Source organism: Carassius carassius, chromosome 13 (genome assembly GCF_963082965.1).
Source record: "Carassius carassius chromosome 13, fCarCar2.1, whole genome shotgun sequence".
Taxonomy (NCBI): Eukaryota; Metazoa; Chordata; class Actinopteri; order Cypriniformes; family Cyprinidae; genus Carassius; species Carassius carassius.
This window is the reverse complement of record NC_081767.1, coordinates 30,138,636-30,156,848: the sequence shown is the minus strand read 5'-3', so window position 1 is coordinate 30,156,848 and position 18,213 is coordinate 30,138,636. Positions and strand designations below refer to the sequence as shown.

General features: G+C 40.6%; 1 protein-coding gene across 3 annotated transcripts in view; it reads right to left on the bottom strand.

Moving 5' to 3' along the window:
- The window catches only part of LOC132156312 (FERM domain-containing protein 4A-like), a 151,864-nt gene that overhangs the window by 87,714 nt on the left and 45,937 nt on the right, over positions 1–18,213 (bottom strand). Inside the window, exon 1 of one of the 3 annotated variants that reach the window (XM_059565269.1) lies at positions 8,257–8,356. The exons of the other annotated variants lie outside the window; for them this stretch is intronic. Coding sequence (XP_059421252.1) covers positions 8,257–8,322 — 66 coding nt within the window. The 5' untranslated portion in view covers positions 8,323–8,356. Of the gene's footprint in view, positions 1–8,256; positions 8,357–18,213 lie in introns of those variants that run through there. 3 annotated transcript variants of the gene reach the window in all.

Sequence of the window (18,213 nt, the reverse complement as noted above, 5' to 3'; positions counted from 1 at the left end):
AGGCATCAAGGGCTATTTGACCAAGAAGGAGAGTGATGGGGTGCTGCGCCAGATGACCTGGCCTCCACAGTCACCGGACCTGAACCCAATCGAGATGGTTTAGGGGTGAGCTGGACCGCAGACAGAAGGCAAAAGGGCCAACAAGTGCTAAGCATCTCTCGGGGGACTCCTTCAAGACTGTTGGAAGACCATTTCAGGTGACTACCTCTTGAAGCTCATCAAGAGAATGCCAAGAGTGTGCAAAGCAGTAATCAAAGCAAAAGGTGGCTACTTTGAAGAACCTAGAATATGACATTTTCAGTTTTTTCACACTTTTTTGTTATGTATATAATTCCACATGTGTTAATTCATAGTTTTGATGCCTTCAGTGTGAATCTACAATTTTCATAGTCATGAAAATAAAGAAAACTCTTTGAATTAGAAGGTGTGTCCAAACTTTTGGTCTGTACTGTAGTTTCACATGATCATTTCACTTCACCTTCTATAGAAGCCAATCTCTGCTTTGAAGTACAAAATAAAACAGGTAATTTTAACATAAGCTGTAAACAAAATAAATTTTACAATAAGGAAAAAAAGGTCATACTGTGAGACATGAAGTTAAAGGTCCCGTTTTTCATGCTTTTTTGAAGCTTTGATTGTGTTTACAGCATGCAATATAACATGTGTTCATGTTTCGCTGTTAAAAAAAACATTATTTTTCACACAATTCACCTATCTGTATGCCGCTGTTTTCACTGTCATAAAAACGGGCTGATGACTTCCTTGTTCTATAAAGCCCCTCCTTCAGAAATACGTAACGAGTTCTGATTGTGCCAGCGGTTCCTGTGTTGTGATTCGACAGCAGCTGAGCGCACGCTTACCTCCTGGAAACGTGATTGGGCTAATTTTGGTGTAGTTTTGAGAAGCAAGTGTGCAGGAGCATGTGCTGGAGATGTACTTATAATCACAGGAGCGTTTTTACTGACGAGATGCGCATGAAAATCGCATTCGATTTTTTTGCACAGCCCTAACATCTAGTTAACAAAGCTAAACAGCGTTGCCCTTTGTGTAATAAGTTACAGAACCTGTTAAACGCACCAACTTAAATAATAAAATACACTTACCGGCTGTGGTCCATAAACAACGCCTTCTCCAGACAAAGAGGGAACTGCTCCATCTTTCAAGAATAATCTTTGTGCGAATCCGGCATTAAACTGATTGAGATTGAAGAAGCTCTCCTCAGTAAAATGTGCTGCACATAGTTTTATATGTGGATTATAATTTTTCGGAACCGAATTAAACATAAATTGTAACCATTAATTTCCAAGTACAGCGTCCCTGGGAAGCCCAAACAAAGGTGATACTCCGAGATAAAAATAACAGCGTTTCGACGACATGGCGACAAACACAAACGCAACTCTTCCTCTTCTCCGTCGGAGTGCAACAAGACCACGCCCCCTTTTTGTGTATTCCTGGGGGCGGAGGTTAGTCAAAAAACTGTTTTAGTGACGTCATTACTGCAGGAACTGGAAGGATGTAGTCCAAACGGGTCGTTTTTTGTAGGCTGTTAAATAAAATATCTTGCTTGGCATTGAACTTTGAGCTTTAGAATTTTACAGATATTATTTATACTCTAACAACAACATTACACACTAAATGAAGTTTAAAACATGTGATCACGAAGAACGGGACCTTTAAGGTAGAGTTAAGATAGTTCTGAGATATGAAAACAATAGTTAGAAATGAAGTCAAAGTGTAAGAAATAAAGTCACAAATAGGGGAAATAAAGCTTCATTTATGAGATATAAATGTATATAAATATATATTTTTTTAATAAGGTTTCAATTGTGCAATGCAAAAAAAAACATGGTGTACAATACAAAGTTACAATTAGAAAAAACAAATTTCTATTTATTAGATATAAAAAAGTAGAAAAATCTAAATTCTAAGATTTAAGGTTGAAGTGAGAAAGTTGCAATTTCAGATTAAAAGTAACATAGATATAATGATATAATGTCATAATTATGGGAAATAAATGTGTATTTATAAGATTTAAAATGTTGTGTAAGATAAAAAGTACAATTGTAAGATATAAAGTCAAGATAGTATGCTCTAAAGTTGTAGTCACAAAAAATAAAGTTGAAATTATAAGAAATAAAGTGATTATGAAAACATAATTCACAATTACGGGAAATAAAGTTGCATTCATGAGATATAAAAAATGTTTATGTTATCAGAAATGAAGTTGAAAGTATACAAAAAGTCATATTGTAATATATAAAATCTAAATGGTAAGATTTAAGGTTGTAGCTACAAGAAATATAGTTGTAAATAGTTGTATAGTCTGTAATACAGAGTTATTGTACAAGACATAAAGTATGAGCATAATAAGTTACAATTATGGGAAATACGTTTATATGTTTGAGATATTGATTATCATATTGTCAGATATAAAATGTACTATTTCAATAAGAAAAGGTTTAGCAGCTTAGAAAATCCTCTTTTTCATGATATGGCAGAAAAATCAATCCAAGACAAAACATGGGAGTTGCCCTCTTCACCGGTACATGAACTGAAGGAACTCTTACATAACACATGGCTCTACCAAAAAACCTATTCTTCAACTCCAAATAAACCACAACAGTAAAAAGGAACGAGTTTTTTGTCCCTAGTGCAATGTTTGAATACTGGTTGTCATTGCTTTGCGAGCTGGAAACATGAAGAAAGAACCTGCAGTTTCTACAGGCTGAAACATTGGAACAATGCCATGTATGTGAGGTGCATTTACAATAGAAATCACTGAATAACGCACAACACTACAGCACTGCCAAACACACAAGCCAAAGGCAAACAAACACACACAATGGAGTTTATCGCTCATTCTTTAGTGACTACTTTCACCCTGTCCTCTAGTTGGCCGTTGTTACTCTTGGGAGACTCCCATTCACACTGTGAAATTGCATGTGTTTGTGTGTGTGTGTGTGTGTGTGTGTGTGTGTGTGTGTGTGTGTGTGTGCGTGTGTGTGTGTGTGTGATAAAGGGGTAATAAAATGGAGTCACAGCCAGCTTTGCCCTTTACACCACCCCACTGTTCCCATGGTGACCAGCGACAGAATACTGTCCATGCCCTCTGCCATCACAACTACTGATTCATACACACACACACACATACACACACACATACACACACACACACACACACACACACACACACACACACACACACATACACACACACACACGTTTACAGAATACAGAGACTCCAGAGTGGGATATATATAATCAAAATAAATTACACTTTATTATTACATTTAAATTAAATTAATATTCTATATATTTAATATATTATTATTATTATTTATTTTATTTTAATTTAATAATAGAATATAATTACATTTTAATAATAAAATGTAATTTAATATTATGTAATAATTTTTTTACTTACATATTATAGACCAATTTCAGTGTTTGCAAATAGTGATGAAGTTTTTTGTGGGCGGAGCTTATCCGGGGGCAGAAAAAAACAGTTTTAATGTCGCACGTGTATAGAATACAGAGACAGAGACATTCTCTGATGAATAGAAAGTTCAAAAGAACAAAATGTATCTAAAATATAAATCTTTTGTAACATTATACATGTCTTTACTATCATTTGAATACATTTTTTGTTTCAAATCATACTTTTATTCAGCAAGGAAATATTAAATTGATAAAAGATGATAGTACAGACATTTATAATGTTACAAAAGATTTATATTTATATAAATGTTGTTCTTTTGAACTTTTTATTCAGCAAAGAATGTATGACTGTTGCCACAAAAATTAGCCCAAAAAGCCCAAAATGATATTTTAAAATAAATTAAAAAAAAAAAAAAAACAATTATTTAAAATTATTTCTAATAATATTTCACAGTTCGCCTGTATTTTTGATATAAAAAAAATGCAGCCTTGGTGAGTTTAACCCCCCCCCCGAAAAAATCTTGAAAAAACAACAACATTATAACCAAACCTCAAACTTGTGTACATCTTAACATACAACATCTACCTCAAATTATTATTTACTTCAGAGTACAATAACCTCACATGCTTATATAAAATATTTTCATTTTGGGACAGTATATACAGCTCTGGGAAATAAAGTTCATTCTTTGTCCTAAAAAGATCTGACAAAATATTGCACATCACTGAAACCAGCATTTAATGTGACAAACTCAAACTTGCTTTGTGGAACTAAATTAATCTTTTCCAAAAATAACATCACAGGCATTGTTGAAATATCTTACGCCAGGAGATTAAAATAAAGGGATTATGAACCGGTTGGGTAAAAATAAACAGAGCTTTGTTTTTAGACTTCCTGACGGCACTGCAGGCTCTTGATGAGAGACAGCAGAAGCACATATAATGTTCAGCTTTCAGTGACTACACAAACCACACTATGATTATCAAAGACATTAAACAGAAATAAAAGGAAAGACATGCTGGTTCAAACATGAACTACCTTACATTTACATTTACACACACACACACACACACACACACACACACACACACACACACACACACACACACACACACACACACACACACATTTGTTTTTGTGAAAAGTGGGGACATCCCATAGGCGTAATGGTTTTTATACTGTACAAACTGTATATTCTATCGCCCTTCACCAACCCTACACCTAACCCTAACCCTCACAGGAAACTTTGTGCATTTTTACTTTCTCAAAAAAAAACTCCTCATAAGTCACCCTCTCCTTGTAATACCTGTGTCATACCCATGTCATTATACAAAGTTGTGTCCTGATATGTCACAAAAACAAGAGCACACACACACACACACACACACGCACACACACAACATATGTTATATGGTTGCTAGGGTGTTCTAAGTGGTTAACAGGGTGTTTCTATGCCGTTGCTAACATGTTCTGCATGATTTATTACTAGCCCACCAAGTGAAAACACTCAACCCCCAAGTCTTTCAATGTAAGCCTATGGGAAGTTTTTTCTTATTGTTTTATCATTAACTAAGCTACAATCTCTTTTAGAAAAGTAAAAGGGACATTACATTGAAGTGCATCATCAATTGTCAACTACAATTCAGAGTTTTGTGTTTCAGTCCAATCATAATCATGGAAATTATGTCAGTTTTTCTTTAATTAGCACACACGCACAATTGCACACACACACACACACACACACACACACACACACACACACACGCACACGCACAATTGCACACACACACACACACACAAACACTAGACTACACTGTAAAAGTCTCAGGCATCTGTCAGGACTGTCACTCAAGTGAGATGATTGAATTATTCACAGCAGTGAGACTTAACAGCATAAACTTTTTCATCAGCATCATCATTTTCATCATCTTGCAGACACTGATGAAACTCAAGTTCGAGCAAAAGCGAAGATCATATAAAAAGAACTCAAGCCCTAAAGGCACAGTTCACTCAAAATGAAAATTCATCATTTATGCTCCCTGTCTTGTCCTAAATCCAAATGACTTACTTTCTTCTGTGTACAATATTCTGAAAAACTTTTTTTGCTCATACATTAGAAGTCAATGCATTTCAAAACAACACTTTCAAAAAGTATATGTAAAAAAAATTATAATAAAAAAAAATTATATATATATAGTTTTACACAGAAGAAAGAAATTAATAATGCTTTAGAACAGTGGTTCCCAAACTTTTCCATTCCACGACCCACCTAGACAAGTGTAATATATTTCACGACCCACCAAAATATTAAAAAAAAAAAAAAAACAACGAGTGAAATTACTTTAAACCTAATCTTACTTAAAATTTTTATGACAGAAATTAAGTATTTAAGAAAAATAACCATTTTATTTTAGAGTACAACTGAAAATTTCACTACAAATTTACAAGTTTTAATTTTTGTTTACTGGCGTTAAAATATGTAGTGTCCATAAAAACGTGAAGCAGGCTCACTCCAGTGAAGTGTGATCTGCGCTGCTGTGTTTTGTTGCATTCATGATCCTTCCGTGTGTGTCGGCGAGAACGGAGCACAATCCAACACTTTTTTAGAAAAGCATAAGAAGCAAAGCAGAACTATCTAAAACAGTTTGGAGATTAAAATAATTGTGAAATAGGTAAAAAAAGACCGATTGAACCTTTTAATGACATTGCTCTGAGACCTTCAAAACACGCAACGCACACGGACTTAATTGCAATTTGAAAATCACACTAAGGATATTGCAGTTCATTATTAATGTTGGTGGGCTATATCGTTGTGATGAGTGGGTTCCCAGTTCCCGCCTCCTTCTTCCTGTGATTGTGAAGATTTTAATGTTTTACACTGGTGCCGAAGCCAGGGAGGAAGGAGGGGCGCGCTGCCGAAGATCCTTCGCCGCTGGGGTGAATCCGCAGTGCCATCGAGCAGGGCGAAGGAGTCTGCCGCCGAGGGTGCTCGATGTGGTGGGCTGGAGTGAGTTGCCGGGGGGGGGGGGGGGGGCGAACTCACTCCAGCCCACCGCCTCGATGACTCCTTCGTGGAAAGAGGTGGGAACCGGCGGACAATCAAACAAAGTTTTAATAACCAAATAAACACAAAACAGCGCGACAGCCCCTCTCGGATGACTGCCGTGCACAAATAAAAAACAAACACAAAATAAAACCCAGGCCTGGTCCTCTCTCGTCCTTCACTGTCATCGCTCCTCTTTTGTATCTTTCCGATCTCCTCCGTGGTTCTTGAGACCGGTGAGTGTTGCTCATTTCCCAATCACTCCACCGGCCTAGCTCTGTTCCCATGGCACTAGGCCCCGCCCCACTCGTCACATTCGTGCAGCCCTAGACTGAACTGTGTTAGTGTCTGTGTGTCATTGAAACGCAAAATTAGCTGCAGCCAAGTGACTTTGTGCGACCCACCTTGTTCCATTCCGTGACCCACGAGTGGGTCGCGACCCACAGTTTGAAAACCCCTGCTTTAGAACATGAGTTAATGATAATGTACACATTTTTATTTTTGGGGTGAAATAGCTAAACTATAAAACACAAAATAAAAAACAAAGGTTCCGAAAAAATAAAAAATAAAAAAATAAAAAATAAAATACTGCGGTGGGACTGGTCATCATGCCTACATCTGTCTGGTCAAAGGCCAAGCCTGGTAGTAAGTATGAGGCTACTATCGGGTGGGATCTCCGCCGAGAAGACCTCATCATCATCTACGCTCCTCCCGGTAAGACTAAGATGGTCAGCACGATTTCACGACTATCAAGCACTTCTGGACTCCGGGGCTGAAGGTAATTTCATGGACCATGCACTTGCACACAAACTTCAAATTCCCCTCAGACCCCTCACTCACCAGATCACGGTTCACGCCCTCAATGGACAAAGACTGCCGGTCATCTCACTCATCACTGAAAACATTAGCCTCATCACATCAGGCAACCACTCAGAAATCATCTCATTCTACATACTAGACTCTCCCCTTGCACCCATAGTTCTTGGTCACCCCTGGCTCCTCCGTCACAACCCCAAAGTGGACTGGCAACTGCATTCCATCCTGGCATGGAGTAACAAATGTCATGAGTCTTGTCTAGTGTCTGCTTGTCCGTCTGTTTCTATGTCTATGTTTCAGGAGGAAGCAGTGGATTTGTCTAACATGCCCGCGGAGTACCTCCACCTGAAGGAAGTGTTCAGTAAGTCTCGTGCTGCTTCTCTCCCTCCGCATCGTCCCGATGACTGTGCCATAGATTTACTGCCAGGTAAGTCTCCCCCTAAAGGCAAATTATACTGTCCCAGAAAGGGAGGCTATGGAGAAATATATTTCTGATTCTCTAGCTCCGGGGTTCATCCGCCCTTCCTCTTCTCTAACGGGGGCGGGGTTCTTTTTTGTGGGGAAGAAAGACGGGTCGCTGCGACCTTGTATTGATTACCGGGGACTGAACAACATCACGATAAAGAATACATACCCTTTGCCGTTGATGTCTTCAGCCTTCGAGAGGTTGCATTCTTTAATGGTATTTAATGGTATTTCAAAGAATATCATGGTATCACATGCAAAATGTTATCATGGTATTTTTGGAACTATTTATACACATATTTACAAAGGGACAAGATTCTTCATAATATTAAAATGTTCTTCACACTATAAAAATAAGGTTCCTTTGTGAACCATTAATTGGAAGGTTCTTTGAGAAACCAAAAATAGATCTTCTATGGCATGGCTGGGAAAACCAATTTTTTTAAACTTTTTTTCAATAGTGTAGTTGAGAAAGAAATGTAATTTGACTTACAAAGACGTCCATTAGCATGTGCTCCAAAGTTGTTTCCAGGTCATCAAGTCTCGCTGCCAGTGTCATGATGGCTCATGCAGTCAAACCAAAACAACTAACTCAACATAAACCGATGACAACTTCAGATTCGAGAAAAACTAAGTTGTTCACATCAAATGTTTGCGCACTACAGCCAAAATGCACAACCACTTTCCAAAAATCTGAACATCTTTAACAGGAATGTCAAAACATCCATATGCAATGTCCAAATTCTAGTATAAACTCCCAATATATATATTTTTTTAAATCATTGTGCATTATAACAGCCAGAAGATATCTGGATCACACAGGTCCTTGGTCCTTGGCTTTGCTCCTCAAAGGTCCATCCCAGTCCAGAGAATATTAGATTGGGCTCCAGATCCAAAATAAACCTCTAATTGCGAATGTTTACAGCCACGTGAAGACCTGCCTGTCTTTGGCTCAATTCTTGAAAGTCTGCACTGTATGACAACTATATGACACGTCTAAATCTCTCATACACTTCCTCCAGCCGTTCACAGTCTCACACGCAGGACATCACTGAGACAAGAACAGACTGTCCGGCTCACTTCACATGGGGACAAAACTTAATTATTGAGGATGACCAGCCAACTATGTGTGTGTGGAACAGTGTGTCCGCCTCTTCCTGGCGGCAGTGGACCCACAGTAGACCCCATTGTGCACCGGGACCCATGAGGAAGAGGAGGACCTGCAGAGGGTGTCTGTGTCTAATGCCCATTTTATTCACACGAGCCTTTTAATCAATGCAGCTTTGTGTTGCTCATTAAAGAAGGGCCAAGAATGTCTCTGTGATGCCCCGGCCACAAAACATGTGCCGAGTCTCTTCAACTTATGTAATGGTTGAGAGTTTACTGCTGTTTATGTCTCATGCAATGTGATTAGCCTTCTTAATACTAGATGCCGTCAATATGTCATTGACTTGATTGCAAATAAATGCACAGACACTATTTAACTGAACAGAGATGACATCACTGAATTTAATGATGATCTGCCTTTAACTATCATTTTGCATTATTGACACACGGTTTTCCTAATGAATGTTGTTCAGTTGCTTTGACGCAATGTATTTTGTTTAAAGCGCTATATAAATAAAGGTGACTTGACTTGACTATGACAGTCCAAACAGTTGATAAAATCAACTATCCATCATAATAATCCATAAATAGTAATCCACTTCTTGTAATAAACAAATCCATCATTAAGAGGTTTTTAATTTCAAACCAATGCCCTTCCAGCTAAAATATGAGACTTTTATACATAATATAGCTTCATCCAGTAAGGTTGCCTTGTCTGAATCAGGAGAGAAACATGCACAGATCAAGCACCCTTTAAAAGCAAAAACAGCCCAAAACAGTTTTGTAGAAAGTTATTGCTGGATTTTGATGTAAGAGGACAACAGGAGATGTATTTTTTTTACAGGAGGCAGTGTTGTTTTGACCAGAACTGTTGATTTAAAGTTAAAATTACGGATTTGTTTCCTAAAAACATGCAGCTTTTCACTTCTCAAGTTGTTAATTGATGAACTAGAGTGGTGTGGATTACTTATGAATTTTTGTGATGTTTTTTATCATTCTGACCTCACCCATTCACTGCAGAGGATCCACTGGATCCATTTCTCCAAATCAATTCTAATTGAAACAAACTCATCTACTGATGGGCTGAGGGTGAGTTCATTTTCAAATTTTCTTTTTGGTTGAATTATTCCTTTTATGTGTGTGCGGCAAGCCAGAAAGATGAGAGAAAGAGGCATAGTAATAGCATTATAAATAGCAGGATGTGACTCCATTTGAGTCACAGTTTAAAGTTTAGCCAGAGAAAGCACTCATGCTTACAGATGCTAACAGCTGTTGGCTATTCAAACAGGCCTAATCCTGAGAGCATTTGCACACACAACGAGTTATTCTAGCTCACCTTGTGCAAATGCAATGCTACAACACTCCCAGAGGTAGCCATATGCTGAATCAATGATCAAATACAAAATATGCATTCATGCATGCTTCATGCTGTCAGAATTTAATTTAAAACAATCTTCTGTGTAATGCAAAATGATCAGAGGTCTTAGAGCTTCTTTTTATAGACATAAACACCACAGAAACACATTTTCCCATGGAATGGACAATTATTTTCTTTGATTTTAACAGCACAGAAGCATGTTTAGATCTTCTTATGTTTAGACACTACTTATATTTGCAAAGTCAAGCACTGATTATATAAAATCACAACGGCCTTCAGTAAAACGATCCTTTTCAATATATAAAGTATGGAAGATAATATATAATAATGATCAGAACTATTGTGTTCCATTAGAAAACTTTGCATTTGCTCACAAACCCACTTAAATATAGTTTTTCCTTCTTCCTTATATTAGTTCCATCACAAAAGTTTTGCAATCAAGGAACTCAGGAACTCGAGCTGCGTCAAGCGCTTTGCGGAAATGCCTTTAGCAAGATCAACTCTGAATATCGTGTGCAATCTGTTCAATGGAAGGGCATGACATCACGGGGTGACAGGGTGACGTAGCGACCAGGAAGCTATAAAGGCACCTGCCACGCAGCTGACTTCAGCTTCGCATCTTTCAGCAAGCGCTCTGTGTGTGCATGTCTAAAGTCTGTCTTGTGAGTCTTATTTATTGTTATCTGTCCCAATAAACAACATAATGACATTTGAAGGGCGATTCCAGATCGCGCTATAGATTGTGTGTTCCTCCCTGCCCACGCACATCACGGGTGGGGATACACACATGTCTATGCGTGGTTTGCCTGGGATCGAAGCGCGCTGAGTCGGCTCTCGATCCCGGAGGTCTCTCTTTGAGGAGGGAGCCTTCGCCAGCGTTCCTCACGATACCGGTCCCGCTTTTGCCGAGGTGGAGCGGCGCCAGCATTCGTTGGGTTCGCAAATCGATCTGATTGAGGGAATGGAGACGGGCACGTCCTTATCTCCTACCTTACCCATCAGATCTGCCCGATTCCTGGGTTCGGAAGCCCGAGCTTCGGTTCTTCCCCCCGAGCATCGGGCTTGACGCTCCGCCTTTCTTTCTCAGAGGAGATTGACACGGAGGGCGTCCGCGAGCTAGTAGTTGCACAAACATAAAGTTGCATAAGCACCAGTATACAATAAACAGTGTTATGCCTAACATTATACGGGCAGCATTAATGAGCTGCTTTTTAATCTCTGAGGGGATTAATATTGTTTGTGTGACTAAGCTATTCGCGCGCTGTCGAAGCAATGCGTGTATTACATCATTTTCAGTTTTGATGTGAATTTTTCCATACCCGACTGCTTGTCTGGTTGTTTAAACTCCATTTAATAAGGAGGAGTTAGTTCTATCACTTCAATGTGTACTTTATCACAATCTAGACAGTATTTACTTGTCTGACTGTTTGACTACATTAAATTCTTAGAAATTTAATGACTTTGAGAAGTTAATATATCACTTCAATGTGTATTGTTCACAATCCAGACCGTGTTTACTTGTCTGATTGCTTGATTGCTTTAAATTCTGAGGAATATAATGACTTTGAGAAGTCAATATATCACTTCAATGTGTATTGTTCACAATCTAGACCGTGTTTACTTGTCTGATTGTTGGTTTGCATTAAATTCTGAGGAATCTAATGACCGTTATCTAACTTCGAGAAGTTCAATATATCACTTCAATGTGTATTGTCCACCTCATTACACGGTGACCGTCTCACCTCAGTTCCCTCGGGAGGTGGGTCTGCCAACCCTGCCAGAGTTTCAGGGCGCAGCGGCTTCCAGCGAGCACTGCTCTCAGTTATTTCCACCCGTGATCGTAGCGGAGCTGAGACACTCGCCGCCCCTTCGGGGGCCTCTTACACCAGAGGTCAGTCTCGAGAGACTGATTCCCTTAGTACATTAGTTAGCAGCGTGGAAACTACTGCCAAATGTATCTCAATGGGCCCTGCACACAATAGAAAGAGGCTATCGTCGGCCATCCACCGCCGACATTCAATGGGGTTACACCGACAGTAGTCGGCCCCCAGCAGGCTCTGGTGATGGAACAAGAAGTGAATACCCTATTAAGGAAGGTGGCCATCGAGGTGGTCCCTCCTCTAGACAGGGAGTCCGGGTTTTACAGCCGGTATTTCATAGTTCCAAAGAAGGATGGGGGGTTGCGTCCGATCTTAGACTTACGTCATCTAAACCTCTCAGTAATGTCACTGAAGTTCAAAATGCTCACTGTCAAACAGGTTGTAGCTCAAATCAGATCCGAGGACTGGTTTGTCACAATAGATCTCAAAGACGCATACTTCCATATATCCATCCTTCCACAACACAGGAAGTTTCTGAGGTTCGCTTTTGGGGGCAAAGCCCACCAATATCGAGTACTTCCCTTCGGCCTTGCACTCTCACCCCGCACGTTCATGAAATGTGTAGATGCGGCTCTGGTTCGCCTCCGTATGCAGGGCATCCGCATTCTGAACTACTGTATATTGACGATTGGTTGATTTTAGCTCAATCAGAGCAGATGGCAGTTCGACATCGAGATGTCGTTCTCGCACATATGGGGGAGCTGGGTTTGAGACTGAATGCCAAGAAGAGTGTACTTTCTCCAGTTCACAGAACCACCTATCTAGGCGTAGTGTGGGATTCGACCATGATGCAGGCACGTATGTCTCCTGCTCGGATCGAGTCAATCCTTACCTCAGTCAAGAGAGTCAGAGAAGGCCAGTCACTCCCGGTCAAGCAGTTTCAGAGACTATTAGGGCTTATGGCAGCTGCGTCCAACGTGATACCTTTTGGCCTCCCGCACATGAGACCCCCACCGTGTAACGCTAGCGACAGACGCGTCCCTCACCGGTTGGGGTGCGGTCATGAGTAGCCACCCTGCCCGTGGTCTGTGGAGCGGTTGCCATCTGACATGGCATACCAGTTGTATAGAGATGCTAGCTGTGCATCGAGCATTGAAATATTTCCTCCCTGACCTGAGAGGTCACCATGTGTGGGTGCGCACCGACAACACATTGGGGATCTCTTATATCAGTCACCAGAGAGATCTGCATTCGCGCCCAATGTACAAGCTGGCACACCAGATCCTTCTGTGGTCCTAGGACAAACTCCTCTCGTTCAGAGCAGTGTAAATTCCTGGGAGATTGACTGTGGGAGCAGACATACTGTTGAGACAGGGGCCGAGGCCCGGGGGGCTTCACCCCGAGGTGGTGAAGTAGATATGGAGAGTTTTTGGACCTCTTTGCGACTCAAGAGATATCGCAATGTCCCCTCTGTTTCTCTCTAGTTCATCCAGCTCCTCTGGGACTGGACGCTATGGTACAGACCAGGCTGAGGCTTTGTCTGTACGCCTTTCCCCCTATCGCTCTGCTCCCGGGAGTTCTGGGGAGAGTACGCCGGGACGGGGTCTATCTTCTATTAGTAGCCCCGTTTTGGCCGGGCCCAGTATGGCTCGCAGATCTGATCTCTCTCCTCAACGGCTCTCCATGGGAGATTCCGATCAGGACAGATCTACTCTCTCAGGCGCATGGCAAAATAATTCACCCTCGCCCGGAGTTGTGGAAGTTGCGGGTGTGGCCCCTGAGGGGGCACAGCTCATAGCTTCCGGTCTCTCAACCGAGGTTGTTGAGACCCCCCCCACCAATCCAGAGCTCCCTCTACGAGGAAACTGTACGCCCTGAGGTTGAAACTCTTCTCCTCATGGTGCAGAGACCGCCAGCTTGACCCTGTTAACTGCCCAGCTGGTACAGTACTGGAGTTTCTACAAGCTAGGCTCTCTGCGGGGTTCTCACTCCACCTTAAAGGTGTACGTGGCGGCCATAGCTGCTTACCACGACCCTTTCAACGGTCAGTAAGTGGGTAGACACCCCCTAGTTACACGTTTCCTCTGCGGTGCACTGAGGCTGAGACCTCCAGTATGGTCCCGTATTCCCCCATTGGACTTGGTTTTGGTGTTAGAGGCTCTTTGTAAAGCTCCATTTGAGCCAATACAAGATATCTCAGATAGACATCTGACCCTTAAGACTGCCCTGTTACTGGCTATTACTTCTCTAAAGAGATTTGGAGATCTTCAGGCCCCCTGAGTGGCCCCTACCTACTTAGACTTTGCCCCTGGTATGGCCAAAGCATTCTTATACCCTCAAGCAGGTTATGTTCCTAAAGTTCCCTCTGTTACGCCACGACCTATAGTGCCTTTCGGGAGCCAGACCAGGAGAAACTAAATTGTATGTGTCCAGTTCGAGCACTGCCCTGAGCTACAGAGCTGCCCTGTGGAGGAAATTTGACCAATTGCTTGTTTGCTACGATCTTCCTAAGAAGGGTTCCCCTGCCTCTAAGCAGACCCTTAGTCATTGGATAGCCGAGGCTATCAATGTCTCCTATGAGTCCTCTGGTCTTCTCCTTCCTTTGGGAGCCAAGGCTCACTCTACTCGGGGTATGGCTGCCTCTAAGGCCTGTGTCCCTCTTGGACATCTGCAACGCTGCGGGATGGTCCACGCCCTCTACATTTGCCAGATTTTACAATCTCGATATGCGAGCCGCTCCAGGCTCTTCTGTACTCTTGCCTTAGCTGTGCTCTTCGGATACACAATAGGCAGGGTATTGGTAGTCTGGCAGCGTTGGCACATCGTTCCCCAAAGTGCTTGACGCAGCTCAAGTTCCTGAAGAGGAACGTCTCTAGGTTACGAATGTAACCCTAGTTCCTCGAAGGAACAAGACACTGCGTCGCAGAGCCATACTCCCGGCACCCCTGCCGGCGCTTGCTTCCCTACTCGAAGCTGAAGTCAGCTGCCTGGTCGCTACGTCACCCCGCCCATGACGTCATGCCCTTTCATTGAACAGATTGCACACAATATTCAGAGTTGATCTTGCCAAAGGCATTTCCCCAAAGCACTTGACGCAGCATCTCGTTCCTTCGAGGAACTAGGGTTACATTCGTAACCTAGAGAAGTTTCTTTACTTTAGTTTTTAGTAAGACCACTAAGACACTAAGACTCTTCACTGTCACATGAATTATTTTGTTCTGCACTGGGACTGACTCAAAGTCCCTGCTGTTCATGTTCAATATCATGTCCCCATTATTTATATAGCACTTTAAACAAAACAGATTGTGTCAAAGCAACTGAACAACATTAATTAGGAAAACAGTGTCAATGACAATGTCACAGCAAACATCCTCACCAGAGCACATTTTTTGATTAAGCACAGTCATCTGTCAGATATCTAAAAGCACGCTGACCTTATTTTGACTCCCACATCCATTCAATAGCAAATAAACTTTGCAACTCTGTCTTATTTATGGCTCAGAAACAAAATCTCTCTTTAGTGCACATGCAAACATGACCAGCAGCCATCGTAGGCTCAACATACACACATGAGAGGAGAAAGATTTAGGTAATCCATTTTAGTCCTGACCTAAAGCCTCTTCCAGCTTTCCTTAAGTGACAAACATCACTTCCTTAATCTACTATGGTACACTGCTGTTTTTAACCCATGCAACCGAATTTTAGTCTAAGGGACTTTATGAGGGGTTTATTCAAATCCTTAAGTCTAAGTATTAATAATAGCAATGCTTACCTTAGTACATGCAATCCAGACTCAAACCTGTAATACGCACTAAGCCATGGCTCCAATGGTCAGTATGTGAGTTTGAAGCTGTTTCAAATCAGAAATCATTGTTCATCAAAGAGAGATCATGGAGAACACTATCAGCCTGACATTTACACACAACCACATGCTCGTCCACTGACATCAGGAGTAAAGAGGGCCAAAAACATGCTCTCACATCAGTTCTGTTTGACTAATTCTCTCCATCTGTTTAGTGTCTTTCCTGCACTGGTTAGGTGGGGCATTATTTACACTGGCACATATGCAGACAGTTTACACATTTTGCCAACAGAGATCTCAGTGTTTGCACTGACATCAACTTAAACAAAGTGAAACTAAGCCAGAATGGAATTAAAATTCATGAAGATTGTATTTTTCTTCTTCTTTTTTCAAATGTATTTTGTCTCAGTCTTTAAGCTGGTTTTGCATTCATACTTAAGGTGATTACTTTAACACAATTTATACTAAAAGTTGAGACCATGCATTACAGATTTAGCTCCTTCTCTCTCACTCTCAGCCTGCTTGTCTTGTAAACAGGATTAAACACTATAGTGTGTCCACTTAAACTCCTTAAATGGTCTTCAGGTCAAGAGTCTAAATCACAAGACCACAAAGTGGTTTTCATCTCAATGGCTCTTGATTTATCCATTCACCAGACTACAAGCAGTTTAGGCATCAGTACAGGTTTTATCAGTTTGAGATACTTTTATTAAACTAACATAATTTTAAAATCATATACCATGCAAAAATATCACTGAAATCAAGCATTCTGGGGTACTGGATGCAATGCCTTTTTGGAACAATTAAATCTCACCTGTGATGTCAGTTAACAAACCACAGATTGTGAGTGTGACTTCTTCACTGTACTGTGTATATGTGCATGTTTTTGTGACATATCAGAACACAACTCTGTATAATGACATGGTTATGACACAGGTATTACAAGGAGAGGGTGACTTATGAGGACATAACCCATGTCCCCATTTTTCAAAATGCTTATAAACCGTACAGAATGAGTTTTTTTGAGAAAGTAAAAATGCACAACGTTTCCTGTGAGGGTTAGGGTTAGGTGTAGGGTTGGTGTAGGGCCATAGAATATACAGTTTCTACAGTATAAAAACCATTATGCCTATGGGATGTCCCCACTTTTCACAAAAACAAACGTGTGTGTGTGTGTGTAACAAAGGGCTCTCTGTATTCTCTGAGTGTCTGTCTGAGTATCAAGGTGACCTGGACTGCAGCAGTGTGGATTGATATCTTTACACTCTTTCAGTCTTCTGTCTTTCTATATTTCATTCCATCCATTTTTTTCAATAGATTTTTTCCTTTACTCTCTAACTTTAAGTCATCACTGTGTCTACTACCCACAATGCTCTACTTTTCCACCTGAGTCAGCGTTGGCTCTCAGGCCTATAGCTTTCTGCTTCCCTCTCTCAAACACACACACACACACACACACACACACATTCAAACATCATCGGTGGCTACCTATATTTGTGAATCTTTCTGATAAAGAGGCAGTACAGTGAGTCACAAGTCAGCATTTTCTTTCAGACTTGTAAAATTTCAAAATTTCAAATGCAAAATGAAATGTAAAGTCATTTAAATTAATTTAGAATCATAAGTCTTCAGCACATCATTTATACTTCAGATGTCACACATAATATTACAGCAAATCATGGCAGGATATTGCATAAAACATATAAAAAAATATTTTCATTCTTCACCTAAATAGCACGCTTGACTTGCATGACTGCACGTGCAAGAGAGATGCAGTGTGAGAGTGTGTGTGTGCCCTTATCTGATCTTTAACTCTCTCATCTAAGTGACATTTTGAATCACATAAACCAATTTCATGCATGAGGTGCACCAAATATCCATGTTCATAATCATCCGAAGTGTGTGTGTAAATTGTTCCTCCAGCCATACAGCCGCTGTAAGAGATCCAAACAAAATACTGACAATTAAATATTTAATCACGATCACCTAAAATCTCATTCAGTCACCAAGAGGACGCAAATGTTCTGCATAATAACAGTAACAACAGCAACAACATTTATAATTCATGTACTCATAAACACTCAATGAAGTATGTAATGAAGAGAGGTTTCTCAAAAACTATGTAGACCGAATGACAAAAACAGACAGACAGACAGACAGACAGATAGACAGATAGACAGATAGATAGATAGATAGATAGATAGATAGATAGATAGATAGATAGATAGATAGATCTTATGAACGATAACACCCATTAACTAAAGATATGTCCTCAAATGCTTGTGTATTAAAGATAAAATACATTAGTGCCTTGTAATGTTCCCATCATTTTTGAGAGTTTTG